This window comes from Callorhinus ursinus, unplaced genomic scaffold (assembly GCF_003265705.2).
Source record: "Callorhinus ursinus isolate GAN/ISIS: 27379988/994484 unplaced genomic scaffold, GSC_fseal_2.0 scaffold4, whole genome shotgun sequence".
Lineage (NCBI taxonomy): Eukaryota > Metazoa > Chordata > Mammalia > Carnivora > Otariidae > Callorhinus > Callorhinus ursinus.
Window position 1 is genome coordinate 39,746,194 of NW_027397066.1, and position 19,134 is coordinate 39,765,327.

At 39.0% G+C, this 19,134-nt stretch overlaps 1 protein-coding gene across 4 annotated transcripts in view; it reads right to left on the bottom strand.

Moving 5' to 3' along the window:
• The window catches only part of TEC (tec protein tyrosine kinase), a 143,002-nt gene that overhangs the window by 3,348 nt on the left and 120,520 nt on the right, over nt 1-19,134 (bottom strand). For all 4 annotated transcript variants that reach the window (XM_025886920.2, XM_025886918.2, XM_073891632.1 and 1 more), the window contains 7 exons: nt 15,924-15,978; nt 13,304-13,383; nt 11,929-12,062; nt 6,924-6,998; nt 6,002-6,173; nt 5,665-5,881; nt 1,805-1,869 (listed from right to left, as the gene is read on the bottom strand). In XM_025886920.2, coding sequence (XP_025742705.1) covers nt 1,805-1,869; nt 5,665-5,881; nt 6,002-6,173; nt 6,924-6,998; nt 11,929-12,062; nt 13,304-13,383; nt 15,924-15,978 — 798 coding nt within the window. The remainder of the gene's footprint in view (nt 1-1,804; nt 1,870-5,664; nt 5,882-6,001; nt 6,174-6,923; nt 6,999-11,928; nt 12,063-13,303; nt 13,384-15,923; nt 15,979-19,134) is intronic.

Below are 19,134 nucleotides of genomic sequence, written 5' to 3' on the forward strand. Positions count from 1 at the left end.
CAGAGGAAAATCTTCATAAAAAGCACAAAGAGCACTGGGTAAGTACTACCCTGACAGGCGGCAGTCCTGCTCTCACGACGAGCTAACCTTGGCCTGTGTGACCTGGTGCTGGGGTAACCCAAGCTTGTCCCAGATTTCAAGCTTTCATACCTGCTGTTTCTTCCACCTGGGATATTTTGTCCTCAGATCGCCACCGTTGGCTACTTCTGTCTTGTTGGTCTCTATTCAAATATCCTAGTCTCAGAGAGGTCTCCCAGAGCACCAGATCAGATGTAGCTACCATCACCCCGCCCTGTGCCATCACTCAGCGCCCACCCACCCCACCAGCCCCACGTGACCTCTATCTTGAGGGGAGCACATTTTTTCTGTAAAGGGCCAGATGATGAATATTTTCTATTTTTCAGGCCAGTCTCTGTCACCACTAACCAACTCTGCCTTCATCATGTGAAAGCAGCCACAGACAACACATAATGAGTGAGGCTGTGTCCCAATAACACTTTACTTATGGACACCGACATTTGAATTTCAGATATTTTTCACATGTCCTAAAATTCTTTTAATTTTTGCCAACCATTTAAAAATTGGAAAACCAGGGGCGCCTGGGTGGCTCAGTCGGTTAAACTGCCTTCGGCTCCAGTCATGATCCCAGGGTCCTGGGATCGAGCCCCACATCGGGCTCCCTGCTCGGCGGGAAGCCTGCTTCTCCCTCTCCCACTCCCCCTGCTTGTGTTCCCTCTCTCGCTGTCTCTCTCTCTGTGTCAAATAAATAAATAAAATCTTAAAAATTGGAAAACCATTGTTGGCTCACAAGCTGAATAAAAAGAAGTGTTGGGTCACATTTGGGCCAGAGGCCTTCGTGTGCTGACCCCCACTCAGTCACAATACTGGGTTTTCCTCTCTTCGTGATTCTCTCAGGTCTTATGTCTCTCTCTCTCTCTCTCCTCCTGAATATAAGAGGCATATGGCAGGGGCTCATACGCCTTATTCTCTGCTATGGTTCAGCCTAACACCCTGGTACATAGTAGGTACCTAATGTTTTCAAGGATGGATGTATGGATGAGTGAACGGACAGAGAGGAGGGAAAGGAAAAACAATACTTTTTAAAGGTCTTTTCTAACACTCTATTAAAATTACAAAAATTAAGAGAATAAAAACACAACAGACTAGGTATTCTAAGAACTGTACCCCTAACCACATTTCTGTGAAAACAAGACTCTAGAAATCTAACCCACCGCCCGGGAGAAAGTAGAATATTTAGCAGGCTATACTCCCACCTAGTGGAGAGAATGAGTAACATCACAATGTGTACTTTGTTTTTTAATGAACTTATTTATCTCAGAACAGCTAACAAGATTTCCTTTCTATTTCATCACTGCAGATTATTCCCATGCTTATTGGCTCTACAAGCTAATGTGACTGTCACCTGACACCACATAATAAAGCAAGAAACAGTCATAATTTCCCAACAATTTTTTACCTGCGAAAAAGCACACAGTAACAGTAAAAGATACATTCAGCAAAGAAATTTTTCAAAACATAATCTAACTTATTTTATTGCCTTACATCAAAAACACACTAAGAAGCAGAAAAATCAATTAGTCTTCCTATGAAAATGATGGATACTACAAATATTTTGAATATAATAGAACAAAAGATGTGGTTAAAAAACAGCTCTTCGATAGGCTTCAGAAAAAGAAGTCGACACAGTCAAACTGCAAAAAAAGTCAGGCTTTCTATACCTTCAGAGGTACATATTAATTTAATCCAAAATTGAAAGAAATTGTTCACATAGACTCAGCCTTACCTGGCCATTCCAAAATCTGATACTTTCACAACTCCCGCTTCATTTACTAGACAATTTCTGGCAGCCTGGAAAACAACATTTCAATGGTATATTAGTTACAAAGTTCTACAAAGTAGAAAAATATAAATTCTGTTTATATTAAATTTAATATAGCCCAGTCAACATTTATGGAAGGTGGAAATGTCTCTTTATAAATTGGATTTATCCCTGTGGAAATGTCTCCAACATATATTTGAAAAAATGGGTAGAAAGGTCAGGAAGTCATATGCAGTAAGATATAATTATATGACTTTGCCAATTGTCACACCTAAATGAAGACTAACAAGGTCAACCTACTTCCCCCCCTCCCATTTCTATTCTTATTAAACTGTCAGATTTTCTTATTGATAATGACAACATCTCTTTAAGTCCTTAATCCAGGTTCTCATTAGGTGAGTTTAATAACACACAATAATCAAAGTGATAGGTAACTGATCTTTTACCCAACAGCTTTGCCCAGTGATTAGTCATCCTGATCTCAGTAAAAACAACAAAAAAAACAAAAACAACCATGTGTAACATAGTTTACCTTGTCATTTACAATGTTTCCTGTATATTGTGATATGACATATGAAATTGGTCAAATATAATTCTGGATTATTTAAATTATATTTTCTTGCCCATTCTTTAAGGGTGAAAGATTCAAGAAAACAGTTTGGTAAAAAGACATAGTGTTTCACAGAAGGAAAACATGATAACATTTTTAATGCCATATCCTATGGGCTAAGATGCATTTTTGTTCCCGACACTTCTAGCATTTTATTCTCTGTATGTGGCAGTTCCACTTATACAAGATTATTCCTGCTGAATGCATTTTAAGAGTCTCTTCTAAAGTTCCCCAGATTTGCCCCCATCTTCCTATGGGGATACCTTATCATTACTTCACTTCATGGTCTACAGCATTCTTTGCCCAAAAGACAAAAGCATCAGAATCTTCCCTTCAGGGGTGACACGAACCTACCATGGTGATGTTAATATTGTAAGCACAAAATTATCAAAATTGCTTTCATCAAGATATGGTCTGTGTGGACAGATGTAGTCTGCCATATTCATGTAGGCATTCAATTTTCATCAGTTTTGAAAGTACAAAAAAAGAGGAAGGTGCTTAATTCACAACTTTCAATATGACAGAGAGATGTTCTGTATCATCACTGAGCATAATAACAATAATGAATGTTATCTATATCACATTTTTCTTACAGAGTCCTTTGCCCCAATCACATAATGCGATCTTTAAAACAGTCTTGGTAAAGGAAAAGCCCAAGACCAGATGGCTTCACTGGTGAATTTTTGGATATGACACCAAAAGCACAAGCAACAAAAGCAAAAATAAATAAGTGATCTACATCAAACTAAAAACCTTTGCATAGCAAAGGAAACAGTCAACAAAATAAAAAAGGGAAACTACAGAATGGGAAAAACAATTTGTAAAACCATATATCTGATAAAGAGTTAAAATATAAAGTACATAAGGAACTCATACAACTCAATACCAAAAAAGCAAATAATCCAATTTTTAAAAGGAGCAAAGAACCTGAATATAGAATTTAAAAAAAAAAATACATACAAATGGCCAACAGGTACATGAAAAGGTGCTCAACATCATTAATCATCAGGTAAATGCAAATCAAAACCACAATGAGATGTTACCCCACACCTGTCAGGATGGCTATTATCACAAACACAAGAGATGGGCGCCTGGGTGGCTCAGTCGTTAAGTGTCTGCCTTCGGCTCAGGTCATGGTCCCAGGGCCCTGGGATCAAGTCCCACATTGGGCTCCCTGCTCTGCGGGAAGCCTGCTTCTCCCTCTCCCCATTCCCCCTGCTTGTGTTCCCTCTCTCGCTGTGTCTGTCAAATAAATAAAAAAACAAAAACAAAAACAAAAAAAACACAAGAGATGACAAAAGTTGTCAAGGAAGAAAAAGTAGAGAAAGGGGAACTCTTGTATACTATTTGTGGGAATCTAACTTGGTACAGCCATTACAGAAAACAGCATGGGGTTTACAAAAAAAATTAAAAATAGAACTACCATATGATCCAGCAATTCCACTTCTAAATATATACAAAAGGAAATGAAATCAGTACCTCAAAGAGATGTCTGAATTCCCATATTCATAGGAGTATTACTCATAATAGCCAAGCTATGAAATAATCTAACTGTCCATCAATGGATGAGTGAATAAATATGATGTGGTATGTCTATACAGTGGAATATTATTCAGCCATAAAAAAAAAATCTTGTCATTGTGGCAACACGGATGAACCTGGAAGGCATTATGCTAAAGAAAGACAAATACCTTATGATATCATTTATATATGGAATCTTAAAAAAAAAAAAATGTAGAACTCAGTGTGTTCTGAGGAGCTAATGGATAGCATAACTATAATAATACTTTAATGTTTACTTGCAATTTACTAAGAACGTGCATCTTAAGCATTCTCACCACACGTGAGGTATGGATATAATTAACTGGACTTTGATAATCATTTCATAGTGTATGCATATATCAAGTCATTATGTTGTTTACTTTAAATATATGCAATTTTGTCAATTATACCTCAATAAAGCTGGGAGGAAAACAGTCTTGTGAGCAAACCCGTATTATAACCCACCTATAATTTACAGATGCAGAAAAAGAATCTAAGAGAGATTAGATAACTACCCTAAAACACATCTAGAAGTCAAGTCTTCCACTCACAAATATTCAACTCCTTATTATGCCCTAAGTCTAGACATCGCATACTATAGTAGCTATAGTGTAGACTCTGGAGCTGAACTCTCTGGGTTCAAATTCTGACTCCACACTATACTTGCCTATTGGTAAGTTATTTTATCCCATTTACACCTCAGTTTCCTCATCTGTAAAGTGAGAAGAATAATCATACCTACTTCTCATGATTACATGAGCTGATATATGTTAAATACCTATAAAAGCAATGACTGTTTAAGGTGACTGTTAATTTTTTTTAAATGTTTTGCTGCTATTGCAGAAGAAATGCATCCATGCTTTATGACAAGAAAGTTAAAACTCAAACATGGAAAAATCCCAGGTAGAGAATCACATTCTTTTTGGTGAAAGAATCATCTTCAAGGTTTAACAGGAACTGATAGTTCTGTCATCGTGCTGAAAATAGACACATTTGAGGAAAACAGGCAGAGAAGAAAAAGAGAAAAGAAAGAATAGAGGAGATAGGGAGACAGAGTGAGGGGAGGGGGAAAAATTAAGAAGTGTCTCCATCACAATATTTTAGAACCAATAACAGATTCCTTTTTCTAATATTTTCAGGAGTTAACGTGGGCCTCCACGTTTTCCCAGTGACTTCAGAAATCAGGAAAATAAACCAAGGATTTCTGTTATGGCTTCTGCTTACATCGTGTGAGGTGGAAAAGAGTTTAGGATTTAGTGAAAGGAGGAGTCAACCCTTAACTTCCCCATTTATCACCTTAGGTAAGTCATTTCACTTCTCTCAAGCTAATTTTCCTATCAAACAACAATGATCAGAAAGACTGTTGTGACTATCACATGAGATTCTTGTGGCGATCAAATAGTTATTATATGGTAAGTTGCTTAGAAACAATGACCTATGTAGTCACATATTATTTATGCAATTGCTTATGTAATTATGTATTATATGTGTTAGATTTGATCAAGATTTTTCTGTTAAAATTATGAGGCAAGTTAAATTTACCAGGTTTAAAGATAATGGTGAAACATCGTTGAGAACAGAAACTGGATATTAATACATCATTGCTCATTTGCTGCCCCGGTGTTACAAAGGAATTCAGCCACTAAAAGGGAATACAGGTGTTTAGGATTACCAGATCTCTGTGGATGAAGCTGTTTCTTTCCAGGTACTCCATCCCTTCACACACATCTTGACACATGCTCAGCAGCACATCTCTACTGAAATGACCTTGTCTCTGTCGGAGGAAATTCAGAAGACAGCCCCTTTCCATGAACTCGGTAACAATGTAAATCGGTTTCTGCTGGGTGCATACACCATAAAGCTGCACTAGCTTCGGGTGTGTCAGCTTCCTGGGAGGGAAGTCATACATACACATAGTTACTAAAGGAAAAGAAACCCGCAGGGCTATTAGCTGATGAGAGGCTACTTTTTAATGCAAAAAGAGGAACCAGAAAGAACCGGTAACTTACATCATCACTTTAGCTTCTTCTATAAAGTCTTCCTCACACATGGCACCTTCCCTAATAGCTTTGATTGCCACTTTGTACTGAGCTCTCCACTTGCCTAGCCTCACCACTCCAAACAGTCCGCTGCCCAGTTCCCTCATAAAGGTCAGCTCTGAAGGATTGATCTCCCATTTTTCTGTGAGACAGAGGGGGAAAGTGATAACATTTAATAAGGAGAACACAGCATGAATCAGTGGGGAACAGAGAAACGACAACCAGTCATGTCAAAGTTACAGGATAATAGAATTATCAGTAAAACATAGAACAGACTTGCAACCTACATCTAAACTGCAAAAGGTGGCTTTCCAGCCTCTGGGGAGGGTGTACTCCCTTCTAAGCCATCATAATATAACCAAAGTGAACAACAGAAGGCAAGAAGATGCTGAATAAGAGACGAATAATAATAGAGCTTAAAGGTACTTAGAAAAAAACCAGATCAAATACTCCTTTACCATTCATCCCCCTCCGCTTGTTGTACCCCGCCCCCAATTATATCAGGTTGGAAAGAATTTAATCCTCTGTTTAAAAGGCTTTTGCTAGAAGCCACAAAGACAATCAAGTTGGATGCCTTCTTTATTACCTCCATCCTTACTTTCCTGTGATTAACCGATCAAGCTGGTGAGAACCAGAAAAGGATTTGATTTATTTTAGAAATAACATGGTAATGCTTATTTTTCACCAAGAGAAAGTTTTTTGCTGAATTATGAATAGGATGAAAACAGAAAATCTAGGGTTACCATAGCTACAAGGATAATCACCTAAAACCCCATACTATAAAACTGTAAAAATAGTTCTACCATGTGGAATTCTAACATCTAAATTGGTCTTGTGGTAATGGATTTTTTTTCTAAGGAAAATGAGCCAATGCAACTACAAAACGAGTTACCATAGCTGAATCCTGCAGTGGTTGGTGCATTCTTCTCCTTCGTACTAACTGGGTACCGCAGTCTTGTGACAAGTCCTGGAAGTCAGAGAAAGCATCGAAATTGAATTCATTCTTAATCATTCTGCATGGGAAAGCGCTAAACTTAGACACTCATGTATAAAGGCCGTTCATTTATCCACTTAGTGCTCATCCTCTGTGTACATACAGCACTCTGCTATAGCTAACAAAAAATAAAAAGAAAGGAAGGCAGGCAGGAAGAAGATGATCTTGTTCTTTGGAATTGACAATTTTTATGGAACCTAAAAAAGTTTTTTACATATATATGTTTTTATTCACTCAACAAACATTGCCTTTTCAATACAACAGTGTTTACCAAGCACTGGGCTAGCATATTCTCAAATATTTTTTTTTAAATGTTAAAAAAGGTGGGGCGTCTGGGTGGCTCAGTTGGTTCAGCGTCTGCCTTCGGCTCAGGTCATGATCCCAGGGCCCTAGGACAGAGCTCCACATCGGGCTCCCTGCTCAGCGGAGAGTCTGCTTCTCTTTCTCTCTCTCCCTCTGCCCCTCCCCACTGCTCGTTCTCTCTCTCTCTCAAATAAATAATAATAAATAATAAATAAATAAAATCTTTTAAAAATAAGTAAAATGTTAAAAGGTTTCTAACAGCTATTATCAATTATTATTTCATGGTCTTTTCCAATATGATCTGAACTATGAAAGGGAATTAAGGGAATTACTAGCCTATTAAAAATTAAAGTGATTCACCTTGAATAACTCAGTACTAGTAAGCTTAGCATAAATATGGGGCTTTAAACTATCAACAGCTGGGACCCCAAATAGCTAAAGCAAAGCTGGCAGCATCACAATTCTGAATTTCCAGCTCTATTTCAAAGCTATCATCATGAAGACAGTATGGTACTGGCACAAAAACAGACACATAGATCAATGGAACAGAATAGAAAACCCAAAAATGGACCCATAAGGTTAACTTATCTTCAACAAAGCAGGAAAGAATAGTCAATGGAAAAAAGACAGTCTCTTCAATAAGTGGTGTTCAGAAAACTGGACAGCAACAGAGGAATGAAACTGGACCACTTTCTTATACCAGACACAAAAATAAATTCAAAATGGATGAAAGAGCTAAACGTGAGACAGGAAACCATCAAAATCCCAAAGAAGAACACAGGCAGTAACCTCTTGGACCTCAGCCATAGCAACTTCTTACTAGACACGTCTCTGGAGGCAAGGGAAATGAAAGCAAAAATGAACTATTGGGACTTCATCAAGATAAAAATCTTTTTTTAAAAAGATTTTTATTTATTTATTTGACACACAAAAGAGAGAGCGAGTACAAGCAGGGGTAGCCGCAGGCAGAGGGAGAGGGAGAAGCAGGCTCTCCGCTGAGCAGGGACCCTGGGATCATGACCTGAGCTGAAGACAGACGCTTAACCGACTGAGCCACCCAAGCACCCAAGATAAAAACCTTCTGCACAGCGAAGGAAACAATCAATAAAACTAAAAGGTAACCTACAGAATGAGAGAAGGTATTTGCAAATGTCATATCAGATAAAGGGCTAGTATCCAAAATTTATAAAGAACTTATCAAATTCAAAACCCAAAAAACAAATTATTCCAGTTAATTTAATGTTAATCCAGTTAAGAAATGGCAGAACACATAAGTAGATATTTTTCCAAAGAAGACATCCAGATGGCTAACAGACACATGAAAAAATGTTCAACATCACTCGGCATCAGGGAAATACAAACCAAAACCACAATGAGATACCACCTCACACCTGTAAGAATGGTTAAATTAACAACACAGGAAACAACAGGTGTTGGCGAGGATGCAGAGAAAGGAGAAACCTCTTACGCTGTTGGTGGGAATGCAAGCTGGTGCAGCCACTCTGGAAAACAGTATGAGGGTTCCTCAAAGAGTTAAAAATAGAACTACCCTATAATCTAGCCATTGCACTACTAGGTATTTACCCAAAGGATACAAAAATACTGATTCAAAGGGATAAATGCACCCCAATGTTTATAGTAGCATTATCAACAATATCCAAACTTGGGTGCCTGGGTGGCTCAGTGGGTTAAGCATTTGCCTCTAGCTCAGGTCATGATCCCAGGGTTCTGGGATGGAGTCCCACGTGGGGCTCCCTGCTCAGCGGGGAGCCTGCTTCTCCCTCGCCTCCCTGCTCATGCTCTCTCTCACTATCTCTGTCTGTCTCTCTCTCAAATAAATAATAAATAAAATCTTCAAAAAAAATAGCCAAACTATGGAAAGATCCCAAGTGTCCATCGACTGATGAAGGGATAAAGAAGAGGTACACACACACACACACACACACACACACACACACACACATACATACATACATACACAATGGAACACTACTCAGCCATCAAGAAGAATGAAATCTTGCCATTTGCAACAATGTGGATGGAGCTAGAGGGTATTATGCTAAGCGAAATAAGTCAGTCAGAGAAAGACAAATACCATATGATTTCACTCATCTATGGAATTTAAGAAACAAAACAGATGAACATATGGGAGGGAGGAAAAAAAGAGAGAGGGAAACAAACCATAAGAGACTCTTAACGGGGGCACCTGGCTGCCTCAGTTGGTTGAGCGCCTGCCTTCAGCTTGGGTCATGATCCTGGAGTCTCCCGGGATCCAGCCCCGCATCGGGCCCCCTGCTCAGCAGGAAGTCTGCTTCTCCCTCTCTCTTTGCTCCTCCCCTGCTCGTGCTCTCTCTCTCTGTCTCACTCACTCACTCTCTCTTAGAAAAATAAGTAGCACTTTTTAAAAAAGAGAGAGAGAGAGACTCTTAAAGATAGAGAACAAACCGAGGGTTGATGGAAGGAGGTGGGGGATGGGCTACATGGGTGATGGGTATTAAGAAGGGCACTTATGATGAACACTGGGTGTTGTATGTAAGTGATGAACCATTTAATTCTACTCCTGAAACCAATATTATGCTGTATGTTAACTAACTAGAATTAAATAAAAATTTGGGGAAAAAAATGAAATAAAATACCAACAACTGGGGATACCAACCACTGGAAATCAGTGAGGTGGGTTAGACACTTTAACGTAAGTTGCTTACAGCACTAAATATGAAGAAAGGCAGATATCTCTCCTATAGGCACCCGTAGCACTCTGTGTTTCTTCGATTACAGCATATCTCACAGTAACTTTAAATTGTTATATACTTCTCTGTCTCCCCTACCAGACGGTAAGATCTGAGAGAGACAGGATCAATGACTATCTAGTCCACCATAGCCTCCCTAGAGCCAGGCACAGTTCCTGGCATGTAACAGGTACGCAAGTCATGTTTGCTAGATGAGTGAATTTAGATAATGGTGAAGAATAAAATTTATACAAGAACACACACACACACAAAAGAAAGAAAGAAGGGAATGTGAACACTACAAAAGAAAATAACAGAGTAAGAGATAAGAAAAAGTTCTTTGGGGGATAAACTGATATGAAAGTAGCTCTTCACATGTTAAACACAGAGTTAACATATAACCCAGCAAATTCACTCCTAGGTAAGTCACCAAGAGAAATGAAAGATATTTCCATGCAAAAACTTGTACACAAATGTTCACAGCAGCATTAGTCATAACAGCCAAAATGTGGAAACAACCCAGATGTCTACCAACTGATGAATGATGACAAAATGGATTAAAAAAAATTAACACAGTGGATTATTTGTCAATAAAAAGGAATGGAGCACTTATACAGGCTACAATATGGACAAATGTCAGAAACATTATGTTAAGTCACTCAAGCCAGTTACAACAGACCACATATTATATGATTCCATTTATCTGAAATGTCCAGAACAGGCAAATCTAGAGAGACAGCAAGTAGATCACTGGCTGCCAGGGGCTGGACTGATGAAAGGGGGCCGACGAGTGATAGGTGATGGGTACAAGGCTTCTTTTGGGGATGATGAAAATGTCCTTAGATTATAGGATACTTGGCACCATTCTAAATATACTAATGACCCATGAACTGTATATTTTAAATGGGTGATTCTTATGATATTTAAATTATACCCCAATAACTGTTCTTATCATTATCTGAGAACATGGGCATAAATGTGGTTTTTGTTTTTGGTGTTTGGTTTGTTCCCACTCTGGTAGTAAGTATAGCAGAGATTCAGGAAGATGGAAAACTTGTCCAGGACATGATTACTCTAGTCTTTGGAAGCCAACAGCATAGCCCTAAACCCTGGGCTTGTCTGCTAGCTTCTGTGACGTCTCTGACATGGACATATCTTGGGTTTTAATTTCATACAGTTAAAGAAAGGAAACTATTCAATGACACTTCTAAAGGTGGTAAGGCAGATTTTATTTAGGACCACTGTGATTGGTATTGGTCAGGGTCAGTGAATGGAAAATTGCTAAGAGAAATGCTGGGGAGTGGGGGGTTCTGGAATACACCTATCTGAGAGGATTTTGCTGAAGACAAGCCAGGGTAACCAGACATCACCTGGTAGAAAATAAGGAATCTGATCAGATATTGTGTGTGAGCAGATATCAGATGTTAAGGTGGGAGTTCTGGTTAAACTGACTTAGCAGGGTTCTTGCTAAAAAATGGATATTACAAGAAAGTGCACAAATGGGTCTAGGAGATGGTTCAGGAGTCTGACTAAAGCTTGGTCAAGTAAAGAATCTTTGTCAGTACCACGGGTATAAATCACAGAAATATGAACATTTATCATATACAACAAGAATAACTCATGTCCTAAGGTCAAGACAGCTTTTTATGAGACTTATTATTTCTATTATTTCTATTTTCTTATATTTTTATGAGACTTATTATTTCTATTTTTTCTTTGTATATATCACTTCCTTAATATGCAATAATTTTAAATTAATCACATTCTATAATTAACAATAAATTAAAACTGCCCAAGGAAGAATCCATCACAATGTCTGATCATTTGAATCACTACACTATATTTGAAAAATGTTTTACTAGATCACTTACCTGCTGCATTGTGCTTATGATATTCAATAATCTCAGGAATTGAACCAAATGCATGTTTTTCTGCCAGATAATACTTCTTTGGGGATGTTGTTGTTTCCTTTATATGATAATGCCTGAAACCTGACGAGCCCTCACTGAAACAAAAATCCAAATGTGTTAGCACCAAGTTGGAATAATGTAACTTCATTCTTAAGATGTTTTCCACCAGGCAACCACAGGTCCCTACATATAGCCCCTTCTATTCTCTGCACAACTTTTATTTTTTCCCCATGTTCTTCTTAGCTTTGCCTTTCACATTAACAGGTGGAAGTTTTTAAAGTGGTCACTGATAACATACTTGGCCCTTGCATGAGATTATGAAAGAAAAGATTTACCAATTCCATTTACCAACAGTTAAAAGTCTTAAAATAGTTATTAGCTGACTACTGTTCTTTGTCCCTGCTATTGATGTAAACTTGCAAACATCTAGAAGACTTATGCTTCTAAAAATGAATAAGCTGCCTTATAAAAAATGTACAAATTCTATTTTAGGTATCTTTTTAGAACACAGATCTCCTCAAGTCATCTCTTGCTAAAGATCCTTTCAAGAGAACTCCCTCTGCTCTTAAAGCTCCTTGACACTGACGTGAGCTGACCTCTAGTTTTATCTCTTAGGGTTCGCTTTCCTCCCTCACCCCACCACTCCCATTCCGGCTGTAATATGCTTTTGTCAGTTCCTGGAACTCACAATATCCTCCCTCAATTCTGGGTCTAGGCAGTTTCCTAAATCAGAAACACTCTTTCCCCTCCCTCCAACTTCTGCCCTCATCACCCATCGGGTCTGGCTAGATGTCCCCAGACTACATTTGTGATGAACTGGGATATCTCTCTAGGCTGTGTACCACCCCCCCACACACACATACACAATTCTCTACGAGCATAGGACTTACTCAGGTACTACCATAACTGCCTCTTTGCTTGTCTGAATCCCCCACTAAGCTATCAGAAGGCAGGGTCAGTGCCTACTTTGTTCATTGTGATATCCTTAGTGCTTAGCACAAGGCACAATAATTATTTCTTGAATGTTGCTAAAGTTTCTATAGACATTCTCAACATATATACACACACACACGTGTGTGTGTATATATATATGTATATATGTATATATATATATGTATATATATGGAAAACCATAAGAAAATTTACCAAGTATAGGAAATATGGATATAAGGAAATATGAATACAAAAAATAGGACAGACTTTAGAAATCAAATTTAGATTTTGTTTAATGCTAAAATGCAGCATATTTTTTGAAATTTAGGAATCCATACAAACTATATAGGAACTTCATATAAAAACTCTTAAGAGAGGGAGAGATGATTGATTGAGTACTTACCCTCCAAACTTTGTATAAAGGGAGACCGTGTACATGCCTGGTTGACTGGAATCCCTTACCATGAAACCACCTTCTTTATCCTAAAATCCAAGTTAAGAAAATTTTTTCAATCCAATAACAAGTATCAATGCCATAGAGAAGATTCAGGAAACAAATCTTACAATTTCATGATTATTCCTTGCCTAGAAAATCTGCTTTGGAGAAGCACAACTTACCAACAGCATGCACATGCATGACTTTCCCCTTCACTTTACTGTGCTATGAGATTAGATCAAGAAAGTACTCTCACAGTTCCCCACAATCACCAATGTTCACACAAACCAGCATGAGACATTTCAGCAAGATATCTCGCAGGGCCCTTCCAGAACCAATACACAAGATGTTGCAATTCCTTTCAGTTCTGGACATGTGGGGAAATAGTTACTGAAAAATGTATTTCTTAATAACTGGCTTTCATTTCATACATTCTTCATATTTGCTATAAGCTTTGAATCCTGACTCAATATCATCTTCTATCCACATAGCATTTTTCTGTAAATATCTCAGTGCTCTTTATAAGAACATTTTTTTAAAATCCTAATTCCCCTGGAAATCAATGTTAAATATCATTGTTCACAAAAGGAGAGTTGGACACAAGGAACTCAAACAGAGAAAACCAGAAGATGAAACAACACAGAATAAGTAAAAGTTAAGTCCTTATCAGGTTTTAAGCCAAACAGCAAGAAACAGAAGCTAGGAACCTCCAATACCTCTCCACCAATACCACCACCATCAGTCTCCAGCTCTGAAATTGCTTTAAGATGAGAGTGTGTTTAGTAGTTGAAAACCAAAATAAATTTTATTATTAAGACAATGAATTAAATAAAGCCCCACAAATAAATCGGATAAAAACAATTAGGTACAATCAATGATCATAATAGTTCACCGATCAGTAAAAAGTATAATAGCTTCCATATATTTATTGAGAGCTTACTCTGTTTTAGTAGGTTCTAATATGTGGATTTACTTAATCCTCAAAACAGTCCCATGAGACAGGTACTACTGTTAACCCCGCTTTATTTCACAGGTGGGGAAATGGGGCACAAAGAGGTTGGATAACTTGCCCCAGATCACACAGCTAGTGAGTAGCAGAGCCAAAATTTGGACCCTAGGTTTTCTAGCTACCCACTCACCTACAGCTGCCTCTCATTGTGGGGTCACCAGTGAGGCATATAAGGACCATGTCAGGGAGTAGGTGGGGTAACATATGATTTGAATCAAGCAGTCACCTTCTTTTGCTCTCAACATAAACTACAGAAATAAGCGTCCAACAAAACCTTGACTGGTGGTAATAAGCAGGAGATGAGAAAACATGGGTTTAAAAAAATTGAGAACTATGAGCACCTGGGTGGCTCAGGTGGTTAAGCGACTGCCTTCGGCTCAGGTCATGATCCCAGGCTCCTGGGATCGAGTCCCGCATCGGGCTCCCTGCTCAGCAGGGAGGCTGCTTCTCCCTCTGACCCTCCCCCCTCTCATGCTCTCTCTATCTCATTCTCTCTCTCAAATAAATAAATAAAATCTTTTAAAAATAAATAAATAAATAAAAAATTAAAAAATTGAGGACTATTACTAAATAGAATAACTAGATCACAAATGCAGAGAATTATACAGATCATCATCTAATCCAACCTGCTCATCTTACAGATGGGCAAAACAGATGAGAAAAGTCACAACTAGATTCAGGTCTCCTTACTCAGTCCATTGCAGCTTCTTCTATACTATACCTTATCCTTTCATTTTATTTCTTTTTAAAGTGTAAGAATTTTAGTACATTTTTTATGTATTATTAATTGGCACATTTATCTCTAAAGGCAACTAAATAGTTATTAAACCTTCATTTGTAAAAGATATCATGTAATATTGATGTAAATTGTTTTTAAAAAGCAACTTCAAAAACTAATGATGTAGGATACGTTGGCTAACTGAATTTAAACTAAAAAAAGTAACTTCAAACAAAAAGGAAAAACACATTTAAGGACTAAAATCCAGGTAGCAGATAATAAATCAGTGAGAAAGGAAGTAAATAAAGTGTTACCCACAGCTTTACCCATTAATATGGGTTTAATTGTTTCCCCCTCACAAAAGATACGTTGGCGTCCTAACCCCCAGTACTTCAGAATGTGACCTTACTTGAGAGTTACAGATGGAATCGAGTTGAAATGCGATCAGTAGGCTGGCCCTAATCTAATGATGGAATTCTTATATGAAAGGGAAATCTGGACACAGAGACAGAGGTACATGGAGGGAAAAAAAGGCAGGACGCCTAGGACAGATCCCTCCCCCTCCCTCACAGTCCTCAGAAGGAGCCAACCCTGCTGGCATCCTGATTTCAGACTCTTAACTCTAGAACCACGCGACAATACATTTCTGTTGCTTAAGACACTCAGTGCGTGGTATCTTGTTGTGGCGGCCCCAGGAAACTGATACTATGCCGATCCTCAATTTTATATGATTAAAAAGAACCACTTATATCACAGTATTTTTGAGGCTTTAGAAACGGGTATGTGAAATCACTTCTCAGAGATCTGTTACAATTAATTTGTGCTGAAACCAAACCCACAAAACAAGTACAAATACTTACTTCACTTCTGAGGAGCTGCTCTGCTTTGCTTCTATTCATATTTCTGCAATACCACCTGAACAGAAAAAGAAGTACCTTTAAGGCCTCCAGTGTTTTAAATTATTTTTTATTCTTTTTAGCATTAAGGTAATACTGCCCATCAATAACAAATAAAATTAATAGGAATAAGACATGACTCATAATCTCAGTAATACAGGCAACCACTAGTAACATTCGGATATATATACTTTCAGACTTTTTCTACCCACATATTCTTTTAAAGATTTTATTTATTTATTTGACAGAGAGAGACACAGTGCGAGAGGGAACACAAGTGGGGGAGAGGGAAAAGGCTTCCCGCGGAGCAGGGAGCCCGATGCAGGACTCGATCCCAGGACCCTGGGATCATGACCCGAGCCGAAGGCAGATGCTTATGGACTGAGCCACCCAGGCGCCCCTCTACCCACATTTTTTTGATGATATGCACATATGCCAACATTCATATTTTTTTATTAAAGTGGGATCAAACTATACCTGCTATATCATAACCAGAATTTTTTTACATAACAGCATATGACGGACATCTTTGCAAAGCAATCTAGTTCTGTGCATCATGGTATGGACATGCCATAATTTATTTAAGCTATTCTTCATTATTTAACATAAAAATCATTTCCAAATTTTCACTATTGTAATAATAGCAAGAATGAATTTTACTCCACAAATTCAAACACGTAGGAAACATCACCCAACTTTCATTATTGTATTTAATTCAAATTAAATCTTACCCCAAGTCCCCATCCCACCAATAGGCTGTAGATTTCATCTCAAGTCATTATGGAGGCTCCCCCATTGAATTTCACAAAGGTGCGAAGTGTCAAAGAAACAGAGCAAAATAGAAGAGTAGGCTTCCTGGGTCTTCTAGACAACGCCTGGCGGTCACCTGAGGCTCTACTGTAGGGATTCCACCATAGCCACATAGAAGCACCTGCCCCCCCCCCACCTGGTCCTGCCACCACGCTGTACAACAAACCCGAGCCCCTGCAGATCAGTGCCCTTCTTAATCCTTGGGAAATCTTTCCCAAGGAAAGATGGAAACTGCCATCTCCCACCTCATCCTCAGAAATACTCCGCCCTCTCCCTGCTTCTCCAGCCCAATCTTTTCATGAGATTTTAAGTTGGCCAAAGAACATGAACTCAGACTGTTTTCTTTGGCCTTCTGTTTTAAACTTTTTGTTGTTGTTTGTTTTGGTCTGTTTGTTCCAGATGCCCTTTAGTGAGCAAAAAACCCTCCACCACAGTCATATTTCGTGAGGCTTACAACGTTATGAAACCAGACTGGCCCCCCTGGACATTTTAAATTCCTAACACAGGTTCAGTCTTCTATAAAAGAACTTGGCACCTACTTTTGACCCAGCAAGCACCCTGAGACAAGCAAACATAAAGGCCTTCTCTGATGGAGGAAGGGAAAAATACAATGACCAAAATACAATTAACAAGATCTTTTTTGGGTCTAGATTCTTTTACGTACTTGTAGCAGCCAAACTACAACCTCAATACAGTGACTGCTATTTTATTTGGAGACTGGGGTGATTAACCAGAATTATGGGCATGAAGATCTCATTGCGGAGGACCCCACTTTATGAACTGAGACCAAGTTTAACAAAAGTGCAGTTGGTTGTAATCAATCAATTTCTGAATAAAAAAAGAGAGATACAATAAATGAGGAGAACCGAATGGATTCTGTCCCTAAGCTTCTCCACCGATAACAAGAAACATTTGTCAGAATGCCAAAAAAGTCATAAAAATTAATTAAGGAAAGGCAACTGGAGCTCTTGTGGTGTATTATAAACCAGCAGGACCTGAAAGATTAAGGAAAAAAAAAATCTCTTTATAAATAACAAAGACCCAACCCCATATCTTCTCAGCAGGAGTAAGCATTGGAGGTTTAGTCTCACGTTCAGATGTAAGAAATCAGTAAGGCTGCCTCTAGAGGAAATTAACTTTAAGATATTCAGAGAGAGAAAGAGGTTCTTTACTCATCTAGTATATTCCCAGTTCCTGGGAAGGGAAAAAGGAAATAAGAAAGAAAAGGAATCCATGGCACAAAGGGCAGGCAGGCTTTTTGAAATCCTGCCCTAAGCAGTCATTTTTATAGCATTTGCAGATTCCCCAGAAAGGATATTTTCCCTCCCTAGGATGTAAGCTCAGACCTTTAAGAGTATGTTGAAGGAAGGGAAGGAGGAAGGAGTGATGAACAAACAGATGAACCACTTCGTGGTAAGTATTTCCCAATGGTCCATTGTGGCTTCCCTCCCTCTTCTGTGGTACTTCTCACCAGGGAAGAAGGGAAAGACAGGGGTACCTCGGCTGCATTCCATCCTGGCAGGAAGAACGCTACACACTGGCGATCATGAAGGAGCCCCCATGGTGAGCAGGAGCGCGGGTGCAGATGCCAGCCCCCAGACATCTCTCCTAGCCTGCCACAGACACACCTCTGTGAATAGGAGGTTAGTTAGCTGCCCTGGATGAAGGAACACACTCTACATCTAAAAAGAATGGCCTGGGATTTGCAAGTAACTGGTCAGTCTGTCTTTAGATTATCAAAACCCGATGGGAATGAGGTTTTCAGACTGGCTAGTCATTTCAAAACACTACAGAGGAGCAGGACTTCATAGCAGTGTCTGAACAGAGAAGAAAAGGAGAGATGGGGATACTCAGGCTTTTCTGGAAAGTTCAGATGCGGGCCAAGCTTCTTGGGGAGGATGGGTTGAGTAAATCACCAAGGGGAAGACAACCAGTATAAATGGAGGAAAAACAGAAACCAACCAACCAGCTCTAAATCTTTGCTGGTTCTCTAATTTGACCCTTTCCTCCTGAGCCACCCACTTAAAAGCCTTATCCTAGACTTTGCCCTGTTCTAAGGGCCCTTTCATGTCGGTCCCCTCCTTCCTTTAACATCTTTCCATCAAGAACGTGTCCTGACCAACACCATGATCCCACTTTCTTTCCTGCAGCAGCTCCTTTGACCCTCTCTGCCTCCAACTGTTACCTGGGTGTGGAGGTCAGAACCAGGTTCTGATAGCCCTGGGAGCCTCGGGCATGGCAATCCGGAGTCCAGCCCTGTGGACAGTCCATTGCCAGGGACTCCTACGCCCAAACAAACAGCAGGAGAACTCTCGATTCAATAGCTGGCAAAACGCTTTTTAACCCTGGGGACATTTAAGATGTG